This window comes from Neurospora tetrasperma (genome assembly GCF_000213175.1).
Source record: "Neurospora tetrasperma FGSC 2508 unplaced genomic scaffold NEUTE1scaffold_81, whole genome shotgun sequence".
Taxonomy (NCBI): domain Eukaryota; kingdom Fungi; phylum Ascomycota; class Sordariomycetes; order Sordariales; family Sordariaceae; genus Neurospora; species Neurospora tetrasperma.
Genome location: NW_009799179.1, coordinates 8,360,009 through 8,382,235, shown reverse-complemented (window position 1 = coordinate 8,382,235; position 22,227 = coordinate 8,360,009). Strand labels below are relative to the sequence as shown.

Below are 22,227 nucleotides of genomic sequence, written 5' to 3'. Positions count from 1 at the left end.
AGGTTGTCAGATAATGGAAAACTACGAGCCCAAGTAACGGAAGGTTTGTAGGGTAGTCCCGATGTTATTGTAACAATGGTTCAGCGGATGATTTCAATGACACACCCAAGCTACATCTATTTACTATCGCAAAGTGGAAGGGTGCCAAGAAAGAGTGAAGAAAAATATACTCGTATATGTTTTTGCTACTTGCATGCTTGTTGCTGCATGCGTAATGAAGAAAGGGAATGCAATGAAAACGGTACAGTCTTTACCCCTGCAGTTGCAACTTCCCCCTCCCCCCCTTTTTCATTTCTTTGTGCTAAAACTCCCTACTCATTACAGCCAGTTGAAGTTGAGTGCCAGATTGAGGTGGCAGACCCAGGCATACTAGGACTGCAGTGCTAGCTGCTACTAGGTATGTACAGTAGTAGTTGCAATGGGGAGTACACACTTATACTCCTGTCCTACCTCAAGTCTCTACACTTGACGCCAAGTCCCTTTTTTGACAAACACTCTACTTATTGCAAGAAAAGTCGCTTCTGAAATGAAGTTGCATCAAGAGAGGTCAAGATTGTACGTAGTGTACACCGTGGTTAGCAGCATCCCGTGTGCATTAGCTCGTCCGACACAACGCACACAGTCGCTGAAAGATCTCACTTTACAGACTGTTCTTAATCTTTCACTTTTGGCTTTTGACACGTCTCCAATCTCTGCTTTGCCCAGTACGCGCCCAAGTGGATGAGTTGAGAGTCAATCAAACAACGACGTCCCTTTACTTGGCAAATTAAACGTCGACAGCTTCAAGATCGATCCAGATAAGGTTGCCTCTCACCGTTACTTTGCACTGCCGAGAGCAAGCAAACATGAAACAAACAGATGATCTCATATGGCGGGGGATTTTCGACTGAGATTGCGACTGCAACGAACGGCGCGATCCTGGGCTTCCATTAATATCGCTGGGCGTTGGGGTTGAGGTGAACAGATACAGCCATTACACGTGTACAGCTGCCACACCAACTCCATCCGCACGCACCACCACCAAAAAGAAGAGAGACAAAAACAAAGAAAAAAAACACTAGTACACCCTCAATTCTACGACACACACGACCAACTGTAGAGGTACAATCAATCTGATATGTCTAAATTAAACTGACGCGGTCAATACCAATCAATAACAGTGCGTCAATCCCACCTCGACATGACCATCCAATCCTGCCTGCCGTCTGACCAACCCGTCAGCTGGACGAGTATTTGAACCGCATTTCCAAAATGCCATGTTGCGTCAGGCCAAATTGCCATCACTTTTAGTGTTACTTTCACCAACTGTTCATTCCCCACCGCAAGCCTGCAACTACAACTATCATTCACTGAATGAGAGGGAAAGCGCGGCGCCAGAACTTGACCAGCACCACGACAGCAACGAGCCCACACACTCTGTCTCTGCACACGTCCACCTTATCAACACGAAACACTCGTTCCTTGATGCATTGATTGCGTCACATCTATCTCCGTATCATGCTCCGCTTCACTCCGTAACGTGTTACGGATCTCACAAGTTTTGGGTCGTCTCGGCCTCTCTCCTGTTTTCGGTTTCCCTTTCTAGGTCCCCTTTCTTTGGACCAGGGGACGCCAGATGGTAAGTTAGAAGTACCTAGGCTGATGGGGAAACCAGGGGTCTACGAGCGGTCAGCCAGTAGCAATCCTCCTTTTTCAAGCGACACCTTGATTGACTTGACGGGCTCACTTGGACGACTGTGAGTAGACTGCACGAACCGCATACTTGATGCTCGGCATCAAGGCCGCGAAGCTAAGGTCACGATAATCATCCTCAAGGAGTTACCACTGTGAACTTCAATAACGAGAGCTCCAAGAATTCTGATGCGCTGACTCTATATCTATATGCGGGGGCCTCTCATTGGCACCCCCCTCCCTACGGAACTAACTCTGATAAGTAACCCTCACCGCTTACCCTAATAACCGACCTTAGGGATCTGGGAGCGACTTGAACCTTGCTTCGACACGGTCGCCGCGGGTGATTACACGGTCGCCCTGGTCGGCTAATTAACATGAAGACAAGTCGGTGTCACCTGATTTGTCATTACTGCGGTATGGTTCAGGCTTCGAGTGCTTCCCTGGTGACACTGTGATTTCTTCTCCTCCTTCCTACATTCCAGTCCATTGTTGTCGGGCAGCTGGAGGAATTATTGCCCCTGGAGACAGATCCTGGCAGGTTCGATCTGGAGAGCGAGATGTCGCTTGGTGACGACCTGAGCGTCAGGTCCATATGATCCAGTCGAAAAAGAGTAACGAGCCGTGGCTTCTGCTTCTGAACAGTTGGAAACATTTCTTGGACCCCTATTCCCGAACCACGGGTACTATATATTGTTACTCTGCAGTGTACACTCCCACTTTTGAATACTGTACCTGAATTCTGAACATCGACTGTAGCTAAAGGAGCACATTGTGTCGTAGAACTAACCACACGTGTAGAGGCAAGTACTAGGAGAACAACCACGTACTTACTAGGTATGTAGGTACACTATAGAATGACTACACAGTTAGCACAGGCATAATATGTCTAGATACTGGACTAGACGACAAACTGCTTCTAACTCTGTGTATCCTCTCAAACAGCTTACATAAATGCAACACGTTGATCTGAAAATAACGCAACCGCAATTTGCTTCGTAATTTGTTCCCATAGCCAAGTACCTAGATCTAGACTCAGTCAAATCTCTGGACCTTTCACACCAGACTTGCGCGCCAAAGTCTCACGGGAACCGCATCTTGTAATATCAGCCCCAAGCAGTGGCTTGTCTGGTTGGAAAAGACATAAATGAAATTACCTACTATTGCCATACACAAGTAACAATCTACCAATACCTAAGAAAGTTCAGTTCACACCCACGGCCTTCTTCGATGTGGCAAGGAGAGACATCACAGGTCTATATATAGATTGCAAGTTCATGAAACTGTATGATTGCCACCTGGCTATGTAATGCTCACATCCTGTTTAAATGAAGTATCCATGATCGAAGCAGTCGAAGCGATGACTGACATCGGTTACTTTACTCAAAAATGTAGTGTAAAACAACGATCAAATGGTAGCTGTCAATTACTAGATGCCACTTATATCCGGGACATAGGGCAGAGACATACTGCCAGGCTCATACGGCTGGGTGCTCCATTACGGCTCATAGAAATGAAACTCTTGTGATGGAAGTGAGGACTGCCCCGGGGTTTCATCGGCAACTATCTATGATATGTTAGCTATGGATTGCAAATTCGAGGGAAAATATCATCCAAACACCAGCTGGATCATGACAGTGTGAGCACCTCTATGTAGGCGGTTTATGAGAGATTTGTATTTCCTTTATAATACAGCCGATGTGCACTGCAGCCGAGTCCGCCAAACCTGTAAAAGATCATAGGACGATGTTCGCTTGCCAACATATATCGAAAGTGCACAGTGCATATACCTCTAAGCAATATCATCCTGTGGCGTCCCTCGACCGAGATAATAGATCAGTACAGGAGATACTCAAGGAAAGAAGACACGGGTTGGATCTTCTGTAGAGTGGAGGTTGGAAGCTACCTCATACAAGAAGGAGTCGGAGGATATGTACCTCTAGGTATACTAACAGGAAGGATAAAGAGCAAGCGGGAAAGAGCGAGCAGCCAAAGCCTCGGTTGTCCTTGCCTCCCGGTCCATGAACAAGTACAGGCAGGATGTAAACGAATTCTCAGAGTGATCTGGAACGGAATAAAGTGTTACTAGTAGTGAAACATAGAAGATTCGTATATATTAGCAAACTAAATCTAGATCAGTTGTCTATCGCCTATAAAAGTTGACAAACACTGGATACAAGAGGTTTACCAAATAAACTCGACGGAGAGTGAACTAAGATATAATACAGGACTAGTGTAAGTAGATGGAGATTAGTAAAGGGTGGTGTGTTTGTCGAATCATTAGAGAGGTGAAGAAGGAGGTGAAGAGAGAGGTGAAGGCGAGTTGGAAAGGCAGGTGAAGCAGAGGTGAGACGAGAAGGAAAAAATTTGTCAATCTGTCAACGATCTGTTACAATCTCTAGCCAAATAGTTTCATGAGGGAATCGAAAATTGTCAACGTTGAAGTCCAAGAGGGAACATCGATGAACTCCTTCATTATGTATTGATCCCTTTTTGCACTCATCTGCTCGTCTGACCTAGCTTTACAGGTGCATATGTAACAACCTAGCTACTTTCTGACCTAAGAACAACCATCCACCATTCTCTTACAATATAGCATGCCATCATCTTATGATGTCCTAACCAATACGACAAACGATGACATTGGCACAGACCGCATTTCAGTGTATATCGCACATAAAACCATAGTGACATCACTTGATCCTTCTTTTGTTGTGCGCGTATGTTTATGGGTGTAAAGCCTTCAATGGCGCATAGCGCGCCCAAACCCCAAGACGCTTCGATAAAAAGTTGCGTTGTTCACCCTCGTCGTCATAACGAAGCTGAACCATATAAACAAGAAACCTGTTTGCTCCTGCTAGACTAACCTGCTTCCCATCGCCTAAAGCATAATCGCCAACTCCGTCCTGTCGATGCCCTCCTCGATGAGATTGGGATAATACGGCACCATAGCGTCCGCGCACTGGACATATGCATCGTTGTACAGACGCCAATATGGTGTCCGTACCTTTCTCGCCGGGTGGAAAAGACCGGCCCAGACGTAGTTGAGGACCAGCCCCGGACCAACGGCCATCCTGATGGCCTCGATAGCCTCGACGATGCGGTCGATAACGTGGGGGCTGGTCTCGAAAAGGTTGGGATACAGCAAGTTGAGCAAGTGAACCATGGCATCCTCGCAACCGAGACCAACAACGCCAAGGGCAATGTGCTTGACAACACTAGCGGCTGTTTGTCTGTGCACCTGGTCACGGTCAATGAGGGCGTCCTCCAGGAGTGGCGTGACAGCGTAGACATAGTCCTTGGCCATTTCGCCGATGTACTCGAAGAGGAAGGAGAGCGACTTGAGCACGCCGTTCTGAACGTTGAGCTCGGGGACGCGGTACTCGTTCATGAGCGCAGGCAACACGGTGAAGGGCGCGCATGTCTCGGCAACAATACCGATGGCGACGGCCGTGTTGACACGGGACTGACGCTCCTGAACGCGGAGGTTATTCAGAAGGGTTGCAAGGACATCCTGAGGACCAATGGCCTTGGCAATGAAACCGAAAGTGTTGTTGGCAGCACGTCTGATGCCCTTCTTGTGAGCCTTGAGCATGTCGAGAAGCTCGAAGCAGATTCGCATCCATTCGCGGGCGTTGACACTCTCTGGACCGCGATCGGCAATACGACCTACGAGATCAATCGTGTTCTCTTGTACCTTCTCGTGTCGGTTACGAAGAATAGGGGTCAGGCGAGGCAGAAGATCCTTGATAGGGGGCTGCATCTGGCTGATGCCCACGACAGTAACAATGGAGCGGAGAGCACCAAGAATGGAGCCAAGGACCTCGGGATACTCCTCACCAAGATACTCGTAAAGAACAATACCAAGCTTACCCATGAGGGCATCCTCACCGCATTGCTTCATGACCATGGCAATGCGGGAGATCAAATCGGCTGCTTGCTGTCGTACAGTAGCTGACTTGTTGTTGAGACGCCAAAGAATGGTGCTGACAATCTGAGGAAGGTAAGGCTTGCATCGGGTGCCTAATGCGTTAACCACCGAACCGAAGCCGTTAAGCATAACGATATCCTCCACGCTCTGTTCCTGGAACGCATGAAGAATGCCATCGATAAGGCGTTCTTCCAGACGCTCGCCAATATCGGCAGCACCGAGAGAGGCCACAATCTTTTCAACCGTCTCCACCGTCATCTTACGATAGGCTTCGCTCTCGTCCTTCAGGTTGGCTACGATCCTTTCCAGAATCTCGCTGACACCAACCTTTTGGCCAATGTCGACAGTGGTCTCAACGACCTGTCGGTAGTTGCGCTTGTCCAGAGCCATACGCCGTACCCAGAAGCTCTTGAAGAACTCGTCCAGCACATGCTCCTTTAGGTACCCAGCCGTTACTCCATCGGTGGCGGCGCACTGTGAAATCACCTTTAGCACAACCTTCTTCATCTCTTCATCGGGAGAGGCAAACTCTCGTAGCAGAATCTCCATAATCTGACTGGTGTAATAGTTGGCATAGTCTTCATCCATAAGCGGGATAATATAACCGACAGCCTTGAGGAAACCCGCCAGACCCTTGCCTCGCTGCTTTCGGGCACCGGTCCAAAGGGGGTTGAGAATATCATCGAAGCTCTCGATACCGTAGGGGTTAGATGCCTCGGCGAGAGCTGCGATGGCCAAACTGGTCACTGTGCGGACCTTGGTCTGTTCATCGTTCAGGTTGGGTCCGATACAGTCAACCAGCTGCTTGAGATGGGGCAAGACTGCGCAGCCCATCAAGATGGGAATCTGCTGGACAATCTTGACACCTGTGTGACGAGCCTGCCACGACTTTTTGCTTCGGCACACAGCTCGCAAGAAGGGGAGCAGAGCTGGGATACCCAGAGCCGAGGCAACCACGGCAAAGGCTCTGGCAGTAGTGTTTCTGACATATTCATCGACGTGATCAATATCTGGACGCATGACACTGATCATTGTGGCAAGACCAGCAGCCTTGCTGAGGTTCGAAATGATTTCCCGACCCTCAACACGGGCATAGTAGTCCTGATCGATAAGAAGGGGTTCGATAACGACGAGAATCTTGTGAACGTATGGTCGAACCATGTCATCGAGCTTGTACAAGATACGATCAATAACCTTGACGAGAAGATGGCGTTCCTGGTCCTCCAATGTTTTCTCCATGAGCAGAGGAAGAATTTGGTTGAAGAGGGGGCCGGCACCAAAGTTGCGAGCATTATCTGTCAATTGTCTGAGCGCAGTCTTTCTCATAGGAGGAGTACCGTTCTTGACCTTCAGCAAGAGCCTCATAATCTTTCTCTCCTTGAGCTCTTCAACACTCAAGCTTTCCTCATCTGCTCCGTCGGTGAGCTTGCCGAAGTATGCCATATCTTCGGGCTTGAAAAATTGCAGGTCTCCCACACCGGGAATCTCCTTTGGCACCTGCTGGCCTGTCATCCGTCCGCTGTCGGGGTCCTGCATCATGAAGCCCGTTGTTGGGGCCGGAGCCTGCATCAGCTTGTGTGCCGGTGCTCGCACGGGGGCATACCCTGGTGGCGGATCAAGAATCTTGTAACCTTGTTCGGGGCCTGGAAGCATCGCGTCCAGCTCTTCGTCGCTGAGTGGTGCGTAGCGACCGGCCGCATCAGCGCCGAAAGCTGGGGGCACGACGGCAGTCTGGGTAGGGTGCATCGGGGTAGCTAGGCCGACGTTACCAACAGGAGTGGCAGAAGGCGCCTGGTCCCAGCGGGATCGCTTCTTGGGCTCCGCCCCTGGCGCCCCTGGAGCGGGAACAGATGGTGCTTGATCCCACCTAGACCTCTTCTTGGGCTCTGGTGCCGGGGTGGCATCATCTGTAGAGGCGACATCCCATCTCTTCTTGCGCTTCCGACCAGCCGCAGCTTCAGTAGAGCCAGCCTCCTCGTTCTCCTTGTTACCGGAATCCTGAAGGGTAGGCTGGTGCTCCTCGACCGGACCGCCCTCCTTCATCTTCTGTTCAATGGCGCGCCGTACGCGCTCTTCCTCTCGCTCAAGCTCGCGGCGTTCCATGATTTCCCGGTAACTTTCGCCTTCCTCAGTGGCACCTGCTTGGCGGTTGGCAGCAAATGGGTCGGCTCGTGTAGGGGTCAGAACGCGGTCAAATCGGCGCTTCTGGTAGTCGGTCTCCCTGTCGGTGATGCGGTTGCTCTTTTCGCCCCGGCCAGCCAGGGGATCGTCCTCCTCGACGCCATCGCCGCGTGCAAACTCATCGATCTGAGCTCGGGTGGCGGTGTACTGTCCTACTAGGCGACGGCCGGAGTCGGCATCTTCCATCTCTTCGTCGTCGCCATCGGCAGCAGGCAGGGTGGTGTGGTAGCCCGCAAACTTGTCGCCGCTGTTGCGTTCATACAGATCGGTGTCCCATATTTCTCCCAGCTTGGCTTTGGTGCTGTTGTCGGATCGTTGGTTGGCAGGATCAAAGCTGCGCGAACCGCTCTTGGCGGCGGCAGCAGCATTGCGCTCCTGCTGGAGCTTCTTGATCTGTTCAAAATCCGAGTCCGACATGGTGCTGGCCGTATCCTCCTCGTGTCATGTCAGGTCGGGGTCGTCGCAAGAATGTCCAGCGCGCCGCGAGGGTGAATGATGGTATATGGTCGGGAGGAAACGGGACGTGATGATGTGGCGCTGCCCGTGGGTGGTTGGGTGGAATCGGGTATGGTAACTGACGGGGCAGCTAAGATTGACGGTGACAGTTTGACACTTTGTCGTGGTATAACTGAGGCTATCAGCAAAGGACTAGACGGTGGAGGCAGAAGGATGCAGGTCACGGCTGAAGACTGGCGCAGTGGATGCGGTACGGTGCACACGCCTTCCCTGAAATTTTGGCCAGCGACTGGTGACGGGACGTGACTGTGAGAGCTGACACGGGCTTGGCAAGGCTGCACCTGAAGTTTCCACTCCAAGTGGCGCTCCAGGTGCATTAGGTAAGCAGTCCAGACCTCGACGCTTTCGATCGCGGTGGGGAGCAGGGGAGCTTCCATCCATTTCCACTTAGCTCATGTGGGGAGGCAGCACTTTCACTTTCACAACTTCAACTTCCATCCATTTCTCGTCTCGCAACCTCGCTTCATCTTCGTTTCGACCAGCATGGCATCCCAACCTGCAACGCCGCTGCTGTATGCAGAGTTGCTCTCAAATATCCGCCAGATATCGCTGGCCATCTCACTGGGCTCTGCAAGCGATGCGTCAACACGAGTAGTGGTGGCAGCGGATGGGGAGAAAGTCGAGCTCACACACCATGGACAGTCTCATACACTACATCTACCCGCAAAGGTAGCCCTTGGCGGCGCCATTCTGCCAATACAAAGGCCTGGAGCCTCTGCGCTCTCCTGGAGGTTACCGTTGGGTCAAGCAACATACACGGATGCATCATCAGCCGAGTCGTCCACTTGGACAGCCACCGATTTGAAGGCCGGTTCCGAAGTTGTTTGTAGACGATGCCAGGCCGTTGTTGTCAAGCGAGATGTTGTCAAGGTGTGGAAAGACCTCCCGAGTGAGAACTGGGCTGAGATGATGGAGTTTTGGCACTGTCACAAACCTGGTGACCACGATCATGACCATCACCACCACGACAAGTCAAACGGCGTTGATGCCAACGGGCAAAGCGCTAGAGCAGATGACATGAGTCTTGCAGCTCGAGGATATGGCGCGAGCTCGGCCATTTCGGCGCAACAAGGTGTTGGTTTTGTTGATTTGACAACGCTGTTATTCGTCGAGCAGGACTGTTCCAACATCACGGTAAGTCCATATGTAGCATGCTCATGACTTGGTCAATTCACCGTCTCGATTGTGTCCATTTGAATCCTAGCAGTCGGGGCATCAAGAAGGTAGCCAAGTCGGCTTCGGCCCCTCAATGGCATGGATACCGATACAAATGCCCAAAATCAAGCAGACTCTGTCCCCTGCTTATGCGGGGCACTGAGTGGTTGACGAACCTGACTTCTGTGATGGGGCGCTTCCATTCGGTGGCTGACAGGCTGAACCCTCCGCATTTCGCCAGATCATTGCCAAGTCCTAAATGCTCTGGGATTAACTGGAGGAACATCCTTTCTCAACTCTTCACACCAGTAAACCTCTCCCCTCGTCAGTTAGTGCTGACCATCTTTCCGCTCTTTAGTATTCACTCTCTACCCCTGAGCATGGATCGCCAGAGAGGCAAGTTGTTGCTTCAGACGAAAGCAGTAACCAGATTCGGAGCCTCAACGTGTTTTGCTCTTCCTGTCAATCCCAGCTCGGCTTTTACAATTTCCGGACAGCCGCAGTCACACTCCTAAAGTGGCAGATTTCCTGCGATTCTGTGTCCAACCTCAGCCCAGGACTTGAAGAGTGTCTTGCCGCGACCCTGATTTCCACCATAGCACGATCAGGATCCTCCCAGTCGCTGTTGCTTCCCATCACAGAGACTATGACAACCACAGAGGAAGAAGGGGTAGGGAAGGACCAAGTTGTCCACGTATGGGTGCTTAACAGTGGTATCGTGTTTACATCATCTGCCATGGAGGCCACGGTTACGAGGCCAGGAGCTGAAAGTGGTATCCCGGCTATCAAACTGCTTTATCGGTTGGTTCCCCGAGAGGAGGCTGACCGCATGCTGGATTCACTTACTGGCGATGCCCAGGAGGTGAACCTTCCGACAGAGGCCATCAAGGAGGTTATGGAACGTCTAGACAGGAGTAACTGTCTGCTGCCTACCACTGAACGGGTATTTAAGGAGTGGAAAGTGGGTTTACTGAGGAGGTGAATCCGATGGGAATATGTGCTCAAGTTGGTATATATTGGTAACAAAGCAGCCCCATCGGCGTTATTCTCGACCTCAAACTTGACTCTTTATTCTTTTACTGGATCGTAACGTCCGGGTTGTTGTCGTATGGACGGTGGCGTCCGGTTCAGCTTTTGGTATCACTTCCGCAGCAACCGTTTTCCGTTTCCTGGACATGGCCACTGACGTTGTGGCGGCCATCTCTTCGCTTTCTTCGATTTTGACCACCACTCCTTTATTTTTCCCGGGTTTGGGCACAACCTCAGCAGTCGTAACCATCTCTTCCTGGCTTTCCTCTTCGACTTTCACCACCCCCTTCTTCTCTACCCCTGCTGCTTGTTCGGAAAATGACTTGAGATTCGCAGTAAAGAGGACACTCTGTGCCCAACCAGCCTGAGGACCCCAGATCTTCCTGAAATGGTCGCCTACGGCCACATACATGGCCTTGTTGAGCGTCTTGGTCTTGGCAGACCCTTTCCCACCAAAATTGTAGTCTCTTTGCGCGATCTGCCAAACGTGCGTGTCGATGGGAACAGACTCGCCCCACCCGAGACCCATTAGGCACACACAATCCGACACCTTGGGGCCAACGCCCGGCAGAGTCAACAGAGCTTCATGAGCCTTCTGGTAGGTCGGTGGATTGTCCAAGTCAGCCTTGGATTCAACAGGCTCCTTCTCTTCTGCCCCTTCTTCCTTCTTCACTGAAATATCCTCCTCAGCCGCCCCCAACGCAGGAACACCCGGATTCCTCAACCTCAGCAACCACCTCTCCCCATAAACCTGCGCCACACACCCCGCCGTCTCAGCAATGTACTTGGCCCTATACCCAAAGCCCAGCTCCCTCAGATGGGCCTCGACCCCATCCCCCGCCAACGCCTCCGGCCCGGGGAAATCATGAAACGCTTCTCCCTCCACGGTGGCCACATAAGGACCGTAGTGCGTACACAGCTTCATCACCATCTGGCTGATGCGCGAAATGTTGTTGTTGCTGCTGCAGATGAAGGAGATCAGCGTCTCCCATGCGTCCTGGTTAAGGATGCGGATCCCCGTGAAGGCGGGCGCACGCCGGGCGAAGTTGGCATCTGAAAGGGACCATTGGGTGTAGAGGGTAGTGAGGGAGTGAGAGAGAACAAAGTAGTTGTGGAGGAGGACGGACGTGTCGTCTTCGAAGTCTTGGGGGTGTTCATTTTTGGGAGTTGCTGTACAGGTAGGCCATGTCACTTTGTAGTGAAGATGGGTGGGATCTTGTTTTAGGGAGATGAGACGGCCTTTGAGAACGCAGTGCCTGGAAAACTGTTAGGACTTGATACTTTGAACAGAGAAAAGAAAAAAGAGTAAGATAATGGTGTGTATTCCGACCATTGTTCATTTATCTTGCGCCATCTAAAGGACTGGCCGCATCGGAGTGTGGTTTCGATGCAGAGCTCTGTGAGACTGATGGGTAGTTTGCGCCATTCTGTCACTTTCTGGGCTGCCATGTCGTATTTATTAGACACTCTTGGACTTTGCAAATGAAACAAAAGGGTATAAGGGTCTTCTATAGTGGTTTGATATGAAATTCTGTCACCATCCCTTATTATGCAGGTGGATTGGTTACTCTTGTTTCTCATGGACCCAAAATCCCAACCCGGATTTGGTAGGGGACAATGCACTATAAATGCCCTGCGGTGATGTTGCCACGCCAAGGCAGGGCGTCAAACTCCGTGTGGATGGGTCAGTGGAACCGAATCGCACGGAAACATAGCGCGCTAAGCCGAAAGAGGAGCAAGCGCCCTCTGCAGTAACAACGGCTGCTGGAAAAGTTGCAGCCTCGCGATCGACGAGACTCGCAATTGGAAGCTCAAGCAAAGCCACTTTCCTTTTCATCAAACACCCTCAGAACATTTTCCCACTTCTTTGGCGCAACCATCTCGTACCGTCCCTTTTATACTTAACGAGATTTGTGTTGATCATGAACGGGGACACCTATTCCTCCAGAGGTATGTTGGCACTGACCGTGGCTATCCGCTAGATCTTAACTTAACCGTGGCGAAACAGACAGCGGCCGACACGGTTCGTCTCGCGACTATCCAGTAAGTGTGCCTCGTATACAAACCTGACAGCGGTCATTGCTGCGGGCCTAAGCTAACCCATTACCAGTCCTCGAGACGTGACCGCGATGACAGACGTGACCGTGGAGATCGCAGTGACCGAGGCAGTGGACGCAGACGCTCTCGCTCTCCCGCCGACTACCGGAGCAGCCGACCCCGTCGCGAAGACGGCGATTTTGACGCTTATTCATCGAGCCGCAGCCACCGCGACCGCGAGCGAGAAGATCGATACTCTGGCCGCGACCGTCGTGGACCCGATCGTGGTGATAGGGAGTGGGATCGTGACAGGGGCGCCGACCGTGGAGCCGGCCGTGGAGCCGACCGTGGTGCGGATCGTGGCGCTGACCGCGGGGCCGAGCGTGGAGGTCGCAGCCGGAGGGACGATGACGAAGGCGGCCGTCGCCGGGACAGAGATCGCGACGTGATGGGAGATGATCGCCGCGGTGGAGGCAGAAGGGACCGAGAGGCGGACAGGGAGCGCAGGAGGAGTGTCTCGCCGCCCCCCAAAAAGAGGGAACCGACACCCGACTTGACCGATGTCGTTCCTGTTCTGGAGCGCAAGAGGCGCATGACACAGTGGGATATCAAACCTCCCGGATATGGCAACGTCACCGCGGAGCAGGCCAAGCTCTCGGGCATGTTCCCATTACCTGGCGCCCCGCGACAACAGGCCATGGACCCGACCAAGCTTCAGGCTTTCATGACCCAGCCAGGTGGAGCTGTCAACAGTACCGCCCTTAAGCCTACGAACTCCCGCCAGAGCAAACGACTTATTGTCTCGAATATCCCACCGTCAGCCACCGACGAGAGCCTGTTGGGCTTCTTCAACCTTCAGCTCAATGGCCTAAATGTTATCGATAGCGCCGATCCTTGCGTCCAGTGCCAAATATCTCCCGACCACAGCTTCGCCATGCTTGAGTTTAGGAACAGCCCGGATGCTACAGTCGCTCTGGCCCTTGACGGTATCACCATGGAGGCCGAGGATGCCAATGGTGCTGCTGGTGCCGGTGGGCTCAAGATCCGTAGGCCGAAGGACTACATCGTACCTGCAATTGTTGAGGACCCCAACTACGACCCTGATTCAGAGGTTCCTTCCAGCATTGTCATCGACAGCCCTAACAAGATTAGCGTCACCAACATCCCCGCATATCTGAGCGAAGAGCAAATCATGGAGCTCTTGGTTGCCTTTGGCAAGCTCAAGTCCTTTGTGTTGGTCAAGGATAAGCATACAGAGGAGTCGAGGGTGAGCCTACTGGTCCCTTCCACCAACGAGCGCACATGCTAACATGTCCTAGGGTATCGCATTTTGCGAGTACCATGATTCTTCGGTCACATCTGTCGCTATTGACGGCCTCAACAACATGATGCTGGGCGATAGGGCGCTGAAGGTTCAAAAGGCCAGCTATGGCATTCAACAGGTAGCTGGAGAACTGAGTGTGAACGCCATGTCCATGCTTGCTGGTACCACCTCCTTGGATGGCGACGTCAGCAGGGTCGTGCAGCTCCTGAACATGGTTACAGCGGATGAGCTGATGGACAACGACGATTACGAAGGTTTGTTCAGCATTTCTGTCACTTCAACTGTTCAAGATGCTAACGTGTGCTTTCAAGAAATTCGCGACGACGTCCAGGAAGAATGCGAGAAGTTCGGAACTATTGTTTCCCTAAAGATTCCCAGACCCACTGGCGGAAGCAGGCAGTCTGCTGGTGTTGGCAAGATTTTCATTAAATACGAGAATTCCGACCAAGCAACAAAGGCCCTCAAAGCTTTGGCAGGCAGGAAGTTTGCTGACCGCACGGTGGTTGCGACATACTTCCCTGAGGTTAGTTTCATAAACTTTGCTCTGATTTGCTTCGCTCATTTATACTGATAAACCCTACAGGAGAACTTTGATGTCAACGCCTGGTGAAGGATGATAGGCAGTAGGAGAAGGGATATGTCTAACTGTACTGAAAGGAAGAGCAGCAGTCGTGCATGGTATGGCCTGATTTATTGATTGACAATGAGGAAACAATCAGAACGTCATTAGTATCAAGGTTCGGTCATTTCCTCGAAGTTATCGTAGGGATCTCAGCGGCGTGTACAGAAGTTAATGGGATTTCAGCCGCGGTACAGTCAGGGCGCTCAAAAACAGAGGATACAATATCAATACACTCAGAAGTGTATTTTGATTACATGCCAAAGGTTTACAAATACATCATCGATCGACACAAGGGAAGTTGCATTGGGATCACTTTATTATCATTATCTTAGTCTAAATGTCCGGGGTCGCCAACCAACGCCCGCGACAACGAACTCAGTTCGCATGCCATGGCGACCGCACAATCTCGAGCTTGAAAATTGATACCTAAGTCTGACGCAACGTTAGCCTGAGCACGACTCCAATTATGCAATAACAAGACGAGTGTGAAAGCTAAGTTTCAGAAGTCCGTTTAATTCATCAAGTCCCAAAAGAGGAACTTTAACATAAGAGGTACCAGAATAAAGTATAAAGTGTGTATCATCAGGATAAGGAGGCTCGAAGAAAGGAATAGAGGGAGCAGTGAGAAGCTTACCAAAGTGAATAGGATACCAGGTCGACCGTTATGATGATAATTCCCGAAGTTTGACAGGACTGCGATCAGGCATGTCTCTGGAGATCATGGCCGAATGCTGTCGAGCAGCATGGTCCAAACGGGCAAACGGCCGACCTGGCGATAATTGAAGGAAGATTTTAAGTGCGAGCCTCACGAAAAATTTTGCTGGAAAGCGGTTTTATGCTTGGATGAGCGGACGCGGGAGATGCCAAGAAAGAAAAGTTCAGGTCAGGTCTCTGTTCACGTGAATGTGGAACCTGAAGTGCGAAATTCAGTGCCTTACAGCCAATCATATTGACGACCCTAACAGCCTGACTAAGCAAGCGAATTTTCCCAGCCCACAGCGAATATCGCACGACCGCCAAACCGTTCGCCCGGTGATATTTTCTTCGTACTTCTCTGTCGACGACAAGCCAGCCGAAGTCACTCCCCCGACAACCGCAGCACCACCAAATCTTTCAAAATGGGCCGTATGCACTCTAAGGGCAAGGGCATTTCTGCCTCCGCGATCCCCTACTCGCGCAACCCCCCCTCGTGGCTCAAGACCACCCCCGAGCAGGTCGTCGACCAGATCTGCAAGCTCGCCAAGAAGGGTGCTACCCCCTCCCAGATTGGTGTCATCCTCCGTGACTCCCACGGTATTGCCCAGGTCAAGGTTGTCACTGGTATGTTCATTCCCGAGTCCTCGAGTTGATGCCGAGGTGAAATGCTGACGGTGGTGGTTCCATAGGTAACAAGATCCTTCGTATCCTGAAGTCCAACGGTATGACTGCCTACTACTCCGACGAATTCCCTTGAATTTTCCCACGCGGAAGCGAGACAAACCGAATCGCGACGATAATCCCCTAATCCCTACCGGCCCTCGAAACTCGAAAAATTCGATGCATATGGGCTACATGTCCCGTGAGCTTTCTCGGCTCTCGCTCAGCCCGCCGCGCGCGTAGCCTTGATCGGCACCCGTGATGGATGGACGACACGGGACATTGGCGCTAGATGCAGAAGGCACGAGTGAAAGAGCTGGGAAACAAACAACATGCCAAAGACGCATATGCCTCTGTTTGGTCAGATTGGCTGACAGAGTGATGCTATTTACAGGCCTTGCCCCCGATCTCCCGGAGGACCTGTACATGCTCATCAAGAAGGTAAGACAGGCCCGCCGTCATTTTCATGCATTATCACCTGGAGTTAACTGACGTTATTTGAATGTAGGCTGTTGCCGTCCGCAAGCACCTTGAGCGCAACCGCAAGGACAAGGACTCCAAGTTCCGTCTCATTCTCATTGAGTCCCGTATCCACCGTCTTGCTCGCTACTACAAGACCGTCGGTGTCCTTCCCCCCACCTGGAAGTACGAGTCTTCCACTGCCTCCACCATCGTCTCCTAAGCGTAGAGCACGCACCGCGAGATATTGGTGAAAGAGGATGGGCAGCCGAGTCGAGATGGAGTGATCTTTGTCGGCTTCTACGGGTGTCTTCTTTTGCAGCATGCTTAGCATGACGTCTGGTCGATCCACACAAACTGAACAGGCCGTTGGGGGAGGAATGGAAAGGAAACTTGCATTCTCGGAAGTCACTGCAGAGAAGAAAGGCATCGGGATGCAGTTTTGCTGCTCAACGTGCTCAAATCATCTGCTAGGCGGATGTCTAGCAGCACCCATGATGAAGACAAAGTCAGCTGGGGTTTTTGTTTGAAAAATACAAATTCCTCGATCCTCTTGCCTCAAGTTCTGTTTTCCTGCGTATCTCATGACCACTGTGACGTGAAACCAATGTTATCCTAGCCATACTGTTGGAAGTCCGTGTCCTGGGCCGTCCATTCACTGGCCTTGCCCATTCACTGGCACTCCCTTCCTGGGTATTTAGGCTGCCCTGGTTTCCGTTTCTCCTCTTCCGTTAGACAACTCCAGAATCAAGCCCATTTCGTTGTCGCTTTTCCAGCCTCCAACACATACTTAAGCGGTATCATGATGTGTCACCTTTCAGATTCTGTCACGTAGACCATATGCCGTCCTTTGTTCACCCCCTCCTTTTTTTTTTTTTCCCTGGACGCCGGAGGAGCTCCTTTATTTCTTTTCTTCCCTTGTCCCGCTGCCTTTATGATCATAAAAGTATAGACCTCATCAAGGTGAAACTCTTCGTAGACCCTATGAGAACTACGGTGGCCGCTGATCGCGGCCTCCCGGTATGTGCGTTGGCTCGATCATCTGCCTGAAGCCTTCTATGCGCTAGTTGAACTACCATTCGCGCCACCACCACCCTCATACTGTTTAGATCGCTCGAGGAGGAATTCGCCTAGGGCTCGGAGGGGGTCTTTTGGTCTGTTTTGCTCAGGTTCGGTTAGCGAAATAGTTTCCTTACAGGTAAACCACGCACGGAGGAGGGTGTAAGGGTGTAACATACTGCTCCTTAGCTAGCATCTTCATCCCTTCCAGCAAGTGCCCCGTCACCTTGGTATTCAAGTACTGCCTCACCGGCGCGCCGTGAAGTGTCGGTTCCGTGGGCATGCCTGCTGTGCCCATTGATCCCGGTCCCTGTTGCTGACCCTGACCAGAATCCTGGGGGTGTGCAGAGGCAGCTCGTGACGAGCTAGCCCGTTGCTGGTACGGTGGTAGTGGTTGAGATTGATGGTCTTCGCCTGTCGAGCCGTTCGTTGTAGCTGTAGAGCGTATCGCGCTGGGTCCTTGGTTTGCGGTGGGGTGTGCCCCTGTGGGACTTGGACGGCCGGGGATTTGGGGGATCGGGACCGGAGAGACGGGGTGAGGGGGGCGATCGGGGATGTGGTGGTGACTTGTTAGGTGCTGTTGCTGCTGCTGCTGCTTATGTGGAGAGTGAGCGTCAGTTGTTTGCATATGCTTTGGTTTTCTGGGTAAGGTGGTTGTTGGGTATGGGCAGTCAAGGTCGAGACGTCGTGTGGGACGAATGGCTTGATAAAGTTGGGGGAAGAGCCTATGGTGATGGGCTTTGTTTGTAGGAAGACATGGAGGGAAAAAGACCAGAGGAATTGATCATACAGTTGGTTTGTCGGACTGAGCATCGGTCATGTTTACATCTTCTGTTGGAGCATGTCCCTGTTGCGGCTCGTTGGCGGCCATCTTGAAGTTAATAACAAAGAATATGCGTTGCGATAACAGCAAGTCGGCCGAAAATATACCGAGCTTCGCTTTGTTCCTGAGTGACTATAGTGTAAGTGGTTAAAGCCGTGACTTGGTGCCCTGAGGTGGTATGTAATGCTCTGCTCGAGAAAGTTGACACCCGTCTGGGGAAGCTCCAGGTCCAATGCAGCTCCAATTGCGTCTGGAGATCAGCGTCGCTTCCGCTGCGTGCCCCACTATGGCACACGCAGTCACGGGACTTCGCGTTGAAGGCTCCACGCGGTTCCGTTTCAACACCTTTCTACACACGTCACTCTTTGTTCGTACCTTTCACTCGCCTTGATTCCAGGAAGTTGCGGAGGAAATGTGTTTAGTTTCTTTCTTCTAGCCACTGCGTATACTTATTTATTTCGGTCGGTGTACACCATGGTCTTCGATCCTCCAACACCAGAGTCACCGGAGATAGAATGGACCGTTTTGTGAAGAGAACAAGACCGTCCCAGAAGTCCAACAGTCCTTTGGCGTTGACGGCTGGGTGGACCAACACCAATAAGACACCTGAAAGGCCACCAACAAAGAAGCGCCGAACCGATCAAATCAGGCAGAAAAGTGATGCTGAAGACGATGACTCTTCCGCAGCATTGAACAGTGACCAAAAGGAGGATTTGTTTCTGGCGGATCAAAATCGGGATTCGCCTCTCGTTCGAGACGGGAAGACCGGAAGTGGTGATGCTGAAGATGGCGATGCCACAGAGACTGCTCTAGCAGCGCAGCACCATACGGCCTTAGAGGATAGTCTGCCCGAAGTCAAGATTGACAACGATATCACCGAAGAATACGAAAAGCTGAAGTCTTCCCAAGCTGAGGATGGTGAAGTTAGCGCGGAGACACGGCTACAGACACGGAAATGGGTCCGAGGACAAAGTTCGATCTACGTTGACGCTTTCAACCTTGCCTTGGATACAGTTCTGCAAGACGAAGCGCATCTTTTTGAGGAGAAGGAAAACTGTGTACTCGAGAATTGGAGAGCGTTGAGCTATGAAGCTCAGTACTTGTATGGAACCCTGCCATAGCGTGGCCATCTCTGACTGACACTCTTCAGGTATGTGCGTTTGTTTTTGCGCAAAACCGCTTCTTGGCATCGCTTAGAACGACTGAAGCATTACTCCGACATATCGGATATAGAGAAGGCCATTGAGAGTCTACTGGAGCCTCGAGCGTTGCCCGAGGGACAGTCTGTGAAGAAGTCCGACGAGGAATTCGTGGCAGAACCAGGGCATGTCTTCGCCGACACGTTCGCGTTCGCTGATGATTCAGCATCGCACATCAAAACGGTCGAGCAAGCTGCACATCTGCTCTCTCTCGATGAGCTCAAAACTCTCGCAAAGGATGCCAAAGTCCAAGGCAAGAACAAACCAGACCTCATCAAGGCTTTCTGCCGGATGTGTTCTCAGCAGTCAAGCCTCATGTCTGTTGGACTACGACGGTCCAGCACCAATGCCTCGATGCAATCGTTGGACTCGACATCGGAAGAGGCAAACACGGAGAAACAAGATACCAACCGAAAGGCGCATTTCCTGGACAAGATTCTCGCTATCACTGGCCCGCTCGTCAGACTTTCAGAGTCTGTCTTCAAGCTATTTGAACGTGTTCACTTGGTTTTCTATCGGTCTACCGAATGGACAGAAAAGTCACTGACAACAATCATCTTAGCCAAGATTTCGAGGAGGAACTTTCCTGAATATGTTGTCTGTCGCTCAGCTAACATCTTTCCATCTCGGCGATATCTCTTGGAGTTCGAGAATTCAATGCGTCTCCAGTTCGAGGTAGACACCATCTTGGAGTTCAACGGGCCGCCGGGAGCAGAGGGGAATCGCAAAGTCGTGGAAAGGTTCGAGAGCATAGCTCCTCGTTGGAGAGAGCTGCTTGCTGAAGCACAGAAAATGGAGAACACGGGCTATGAGTTCGGTGAAGGAGGGTATCTTCGCCGCTTCAATGCAGGTCATGCCTATACGAGGATTGCGCATAAAGCTGCTGAAGCTCTTGGCCGCTTACATTGGTATCAGGATGAATACGATCTACTGGCCGAGCTACTGAGCCAACAACTCTTTCACCTTGCCCGGCGAGGTGCTTGGTATAAGCGAAAGGCCCTCGTTGAGGAGCGGTATATGTGGGAGCTGGAACAACCTCCTACAACCGCATTTTCCGAAGCACAAAAGAATCTTCAGAAGAAACGTTGGAGGCAAATTGCTCTGGCAACCTGCGAAACCGCCCTTCAGGATCCCAATTGTCATCTGATCTATCATTATGATTTGCAAAAGCGACTTATCAGACTTGAAAAGCAACTCAACATTCCGCGTCGGCAACAGCACAACTTTGACCATGCCAGGCTACGAGATCCGGAGGAGCACACAATCGAGGGTATTCAGTTGGTCCATGAGGACGCAGGTCGTGGCCAAGGAAGTACCAAGACTATCTGGCTTGACGAACTGGATGACCCGGATGATAAGGGCAATCTGATGCATGTCAGTGTAGAAGAGATGTGCCTCTCATTCTACCGCACACAAGGCTGGAAAGGATATCACAGCGAGGGTGGGATTCTGCGGACACTCTTCGCGTACTTGTTCTGCGACATCCTCTTCATCTTCGTCCCGAACGTCTTTCAGACCGCTTACCAAACCTGTCCTTTGGATCTACATACTGACGCCTTCTATCCGGCCCGGGCGAGCGAGATCAACCACCGGTTGGTGGAAATATCCAATGGTGGAGCTGTTGACCTTATTCGCCGGGTTAACGAGCAGCACCGCGAGCGCCGTACATGCATTGTTGGGTTGAACTGGGATTACGAGGTTGAGGATCTTATCCAGCTGGTTTCCTGCTTTGAGAGTGAGGCTCTTGCCGCCATATGCAAGGTCATTGCACAGGATTACAAGGCTCGTGGGGGTGGTGTGCCGGACTTAATCCTCTGGCGTACTACACATGAGTTAAGCGACGATCGAAAGGAGCAGTCTGAGAACGGCAAGGGAGAAGTGATGTTTGTGGAAGTCAAAAGTGCCAATGACCGGCTCAGTGACACACAACGGCTATGGATCCATGTCCTCTCGGCAGCGGGCGTACGGGTCGTGCTGTGCAATGCTGTAGCCAAGGAAGTGAAGACAATCGACTGATGATCACTCCAATCATGACACCAACAGCAGCAGCAATAGCAACAGCAGCATCGCCAGCTTCTTCGGTGCAATGGCTAAGGAGATCAAAATAGCAACATCATTTTCCGGATCGAACCGTATCGCCGTCTATAACGCCATTTTATTGACGAACTGGTCGTCAACACGTACTCACATACGATGAAGCTTCATTTCCCTTCCAGGAATAAACGACGCTGTTTTGTTCGCTCCAACCACAAGTCCTGATCGCACATCATGGTGTACAACTGTGATATGCAGCAGCGATACGCACACGTGGGAAAAAGCGGAGGGGATGTTGATCAAATTCCAACATGCCAAAAATAGAGCGAATTATTCGCACACAAACCCACCCTAAACCATACCAGCTGTGTTTCAGATTACTCTTTGATCTTTTAACAAAGATGTACACTGTCGCGCCGCGCGCGCACGCATTCCGCAGTTCGCATTCCCCTCCCCTGGGCAGTTCACCCCGGCCCCCCGTCCAGCGTCGCGTTTCACGCTCGAGTTACACGGGGGGCTTACAGTCGATTCACACATCATGACCTACCGAACGAACCCCCTGTCTTGCGATTCGGTTCCAGATCGACGAGCCTTTTACTTTCCGCCTTACCTTTTCCGCCCTGCAACCCAACATAGTGTACAGTATCCCATGATATGGGGGGCGCCAGGGCTTGCTTATCTGGCGCCCCATGGAAGCCGCTTGAGGGAGAGGGGGAAAAAAAAAAAAGGAAAACAAAAAGTTAAACATAGCAATCTAGTAGATTATTTCGCTGCAAAGTTTACAGTTTACAGTTCACAGTTGAATCGGAAATTCAATTTCCACTTGCATGA

At 51.4% G+C, this 22,227-nt stretch overlaps 7 protein-coding genes across 7 annotated transcripts; 4 read left to right on the top strand and 3 right to left on the bottom strand.

The window, feature by feature from the left end:
* Positions 1–4,453: 4,453 nt before the first annotated feature.
* On the bottom strand, positions 4,454–8,422 carry NEUTE1DRAFT_74055 (U2 snRNP component prp10; the record flags this gene model as incomplete). The annotated part of the gene is made up of 1 exon (XM_009858751.1): positions 4,454–8,422. The coding sequence occupies one exon, from the start codon at positions 8,198–8,200 to the stop codon at positions 4,553–4,555; it is 3,648 nt and encodes a 1,215-aa protein (XP_009857053.1).
* Positions 8,423–8,782: 360 nt separating this feature from the next.
* NEUTE1DRAFT_133837 (uncharacterized protein) lies at positions 8,783–10,436 on the top strand (the record flags this gene model as incomplete). The annotated part of the gene is made up of 2 exons (XM_009858750.1): positions 8,783–9,433; positions 9,813–10,436. The coding sequence occupies 2 exons, from the start codon at positions 8,783–8,785 to the stop codon at positions 10,434–10,436; spliced, it is 1,275 nt and encodes a 424-aa protein (XP_009857052.1).
* A 3-nt stretch (positions 10,437–10,439) lies between these two features.
* NEUTE1DRAFT_126754 (uncharacterized protein) lies at positions 10,440–11,816 on the bottom strand (the record flags this gene model as incomplete). The annotated part of the gene is made up of 2 exons (XM_009858749.1): positions 10,440–11,653; positions 11,765–11,816. 2 exons carry the CDS (start codon positions 11,814–11,816, stop codon positions 10,509–10,511), a joined length of 1,197 nt encoding a protein of 398 aa, XP_009857051.1.
* Positions 11,817–12,405: 589 nt separating this feature from the next.
* On the top strand, positions 12,406–14,759 carry NEUTE1DRAFT_92746 (uncharacterized protein; the record flags this gene model as incomplete). Its single annotated transcript, XM_009858748.1, has 6 exons — positions 12,406–12,433; positions 12,492–12,526; positions 12,594–13,787; positions 13,840–14,098; positions 14,156–14,367; positions 14,428–14,759. 6 exons carry the CDS (start codon positions 12,406–12,408, stop codon positions 14,452–14,454), a joined length of 1,755 nt encoding a protein of 584 aa, XP_009857050.1.
* A 746-nt stretch (positions 14,760–15,505) lies between these two features.
* Positions 15,506–17,115, top strand: NEUTE1DRAFT_119190 (40S ribosomal protein S13; the record flags this gene model as incomplete). The annotated part of the gene is made up of 4 exons (XM_009858747.1): positions 15,506–15,786; positions 15,852–15,884; positions 16,217–16,263; positions 16,331–17,115. 4 exons carry the CDS (start codon positions 15,585–15,587, stop codon positions 16,502–16,504), a joined length of 456 nt encoding a protein of 151 aa, XP_009857049.1.
* Positions 17,116–17,158: 43 nt separating this feature from the next.
* NEUTE1DRAFT_133833 (uncharacterized protein) lies at positions 17,159–18,372 on the bottom strand (the record flags this gene model as incomplete). The annotated part of the gene is made up of 3 exons (XM_009858746.1): positions 17,159–17,437; positions 17,520–17,932; positions 18,131–18,372. The coding sequence occupies 3 exons, from the start codon at positions 18,209–18,211 to the stop codon at positions 17,338–17,340; spliced, it is 594 nt and encodes a 197-aa protein (XP_009857048.1).
* Positions 18,373–18,678: 306 nt separating this feature from the next.
* NEUTE1DRAFT_92737 (uncharacterized protein) lies at positions 18,679–21,378 on the top strand (the record flags this gene model as incomplete). Its single annotated transcript, XM_009858745.1, has 2 exons — positions 18,679–19,265; positions 19,314–21,378. The coding sequence occupies 2 exons, from the start codon at positions 18,679–18,681 to the stop codon at positions 21,376–21,378; spliced, it is 2,652 nt and encodes an 883-aa protein (XP_009857047.1).
* Positions 21,379–22,227: the final 849 nt, after the last annotated feature.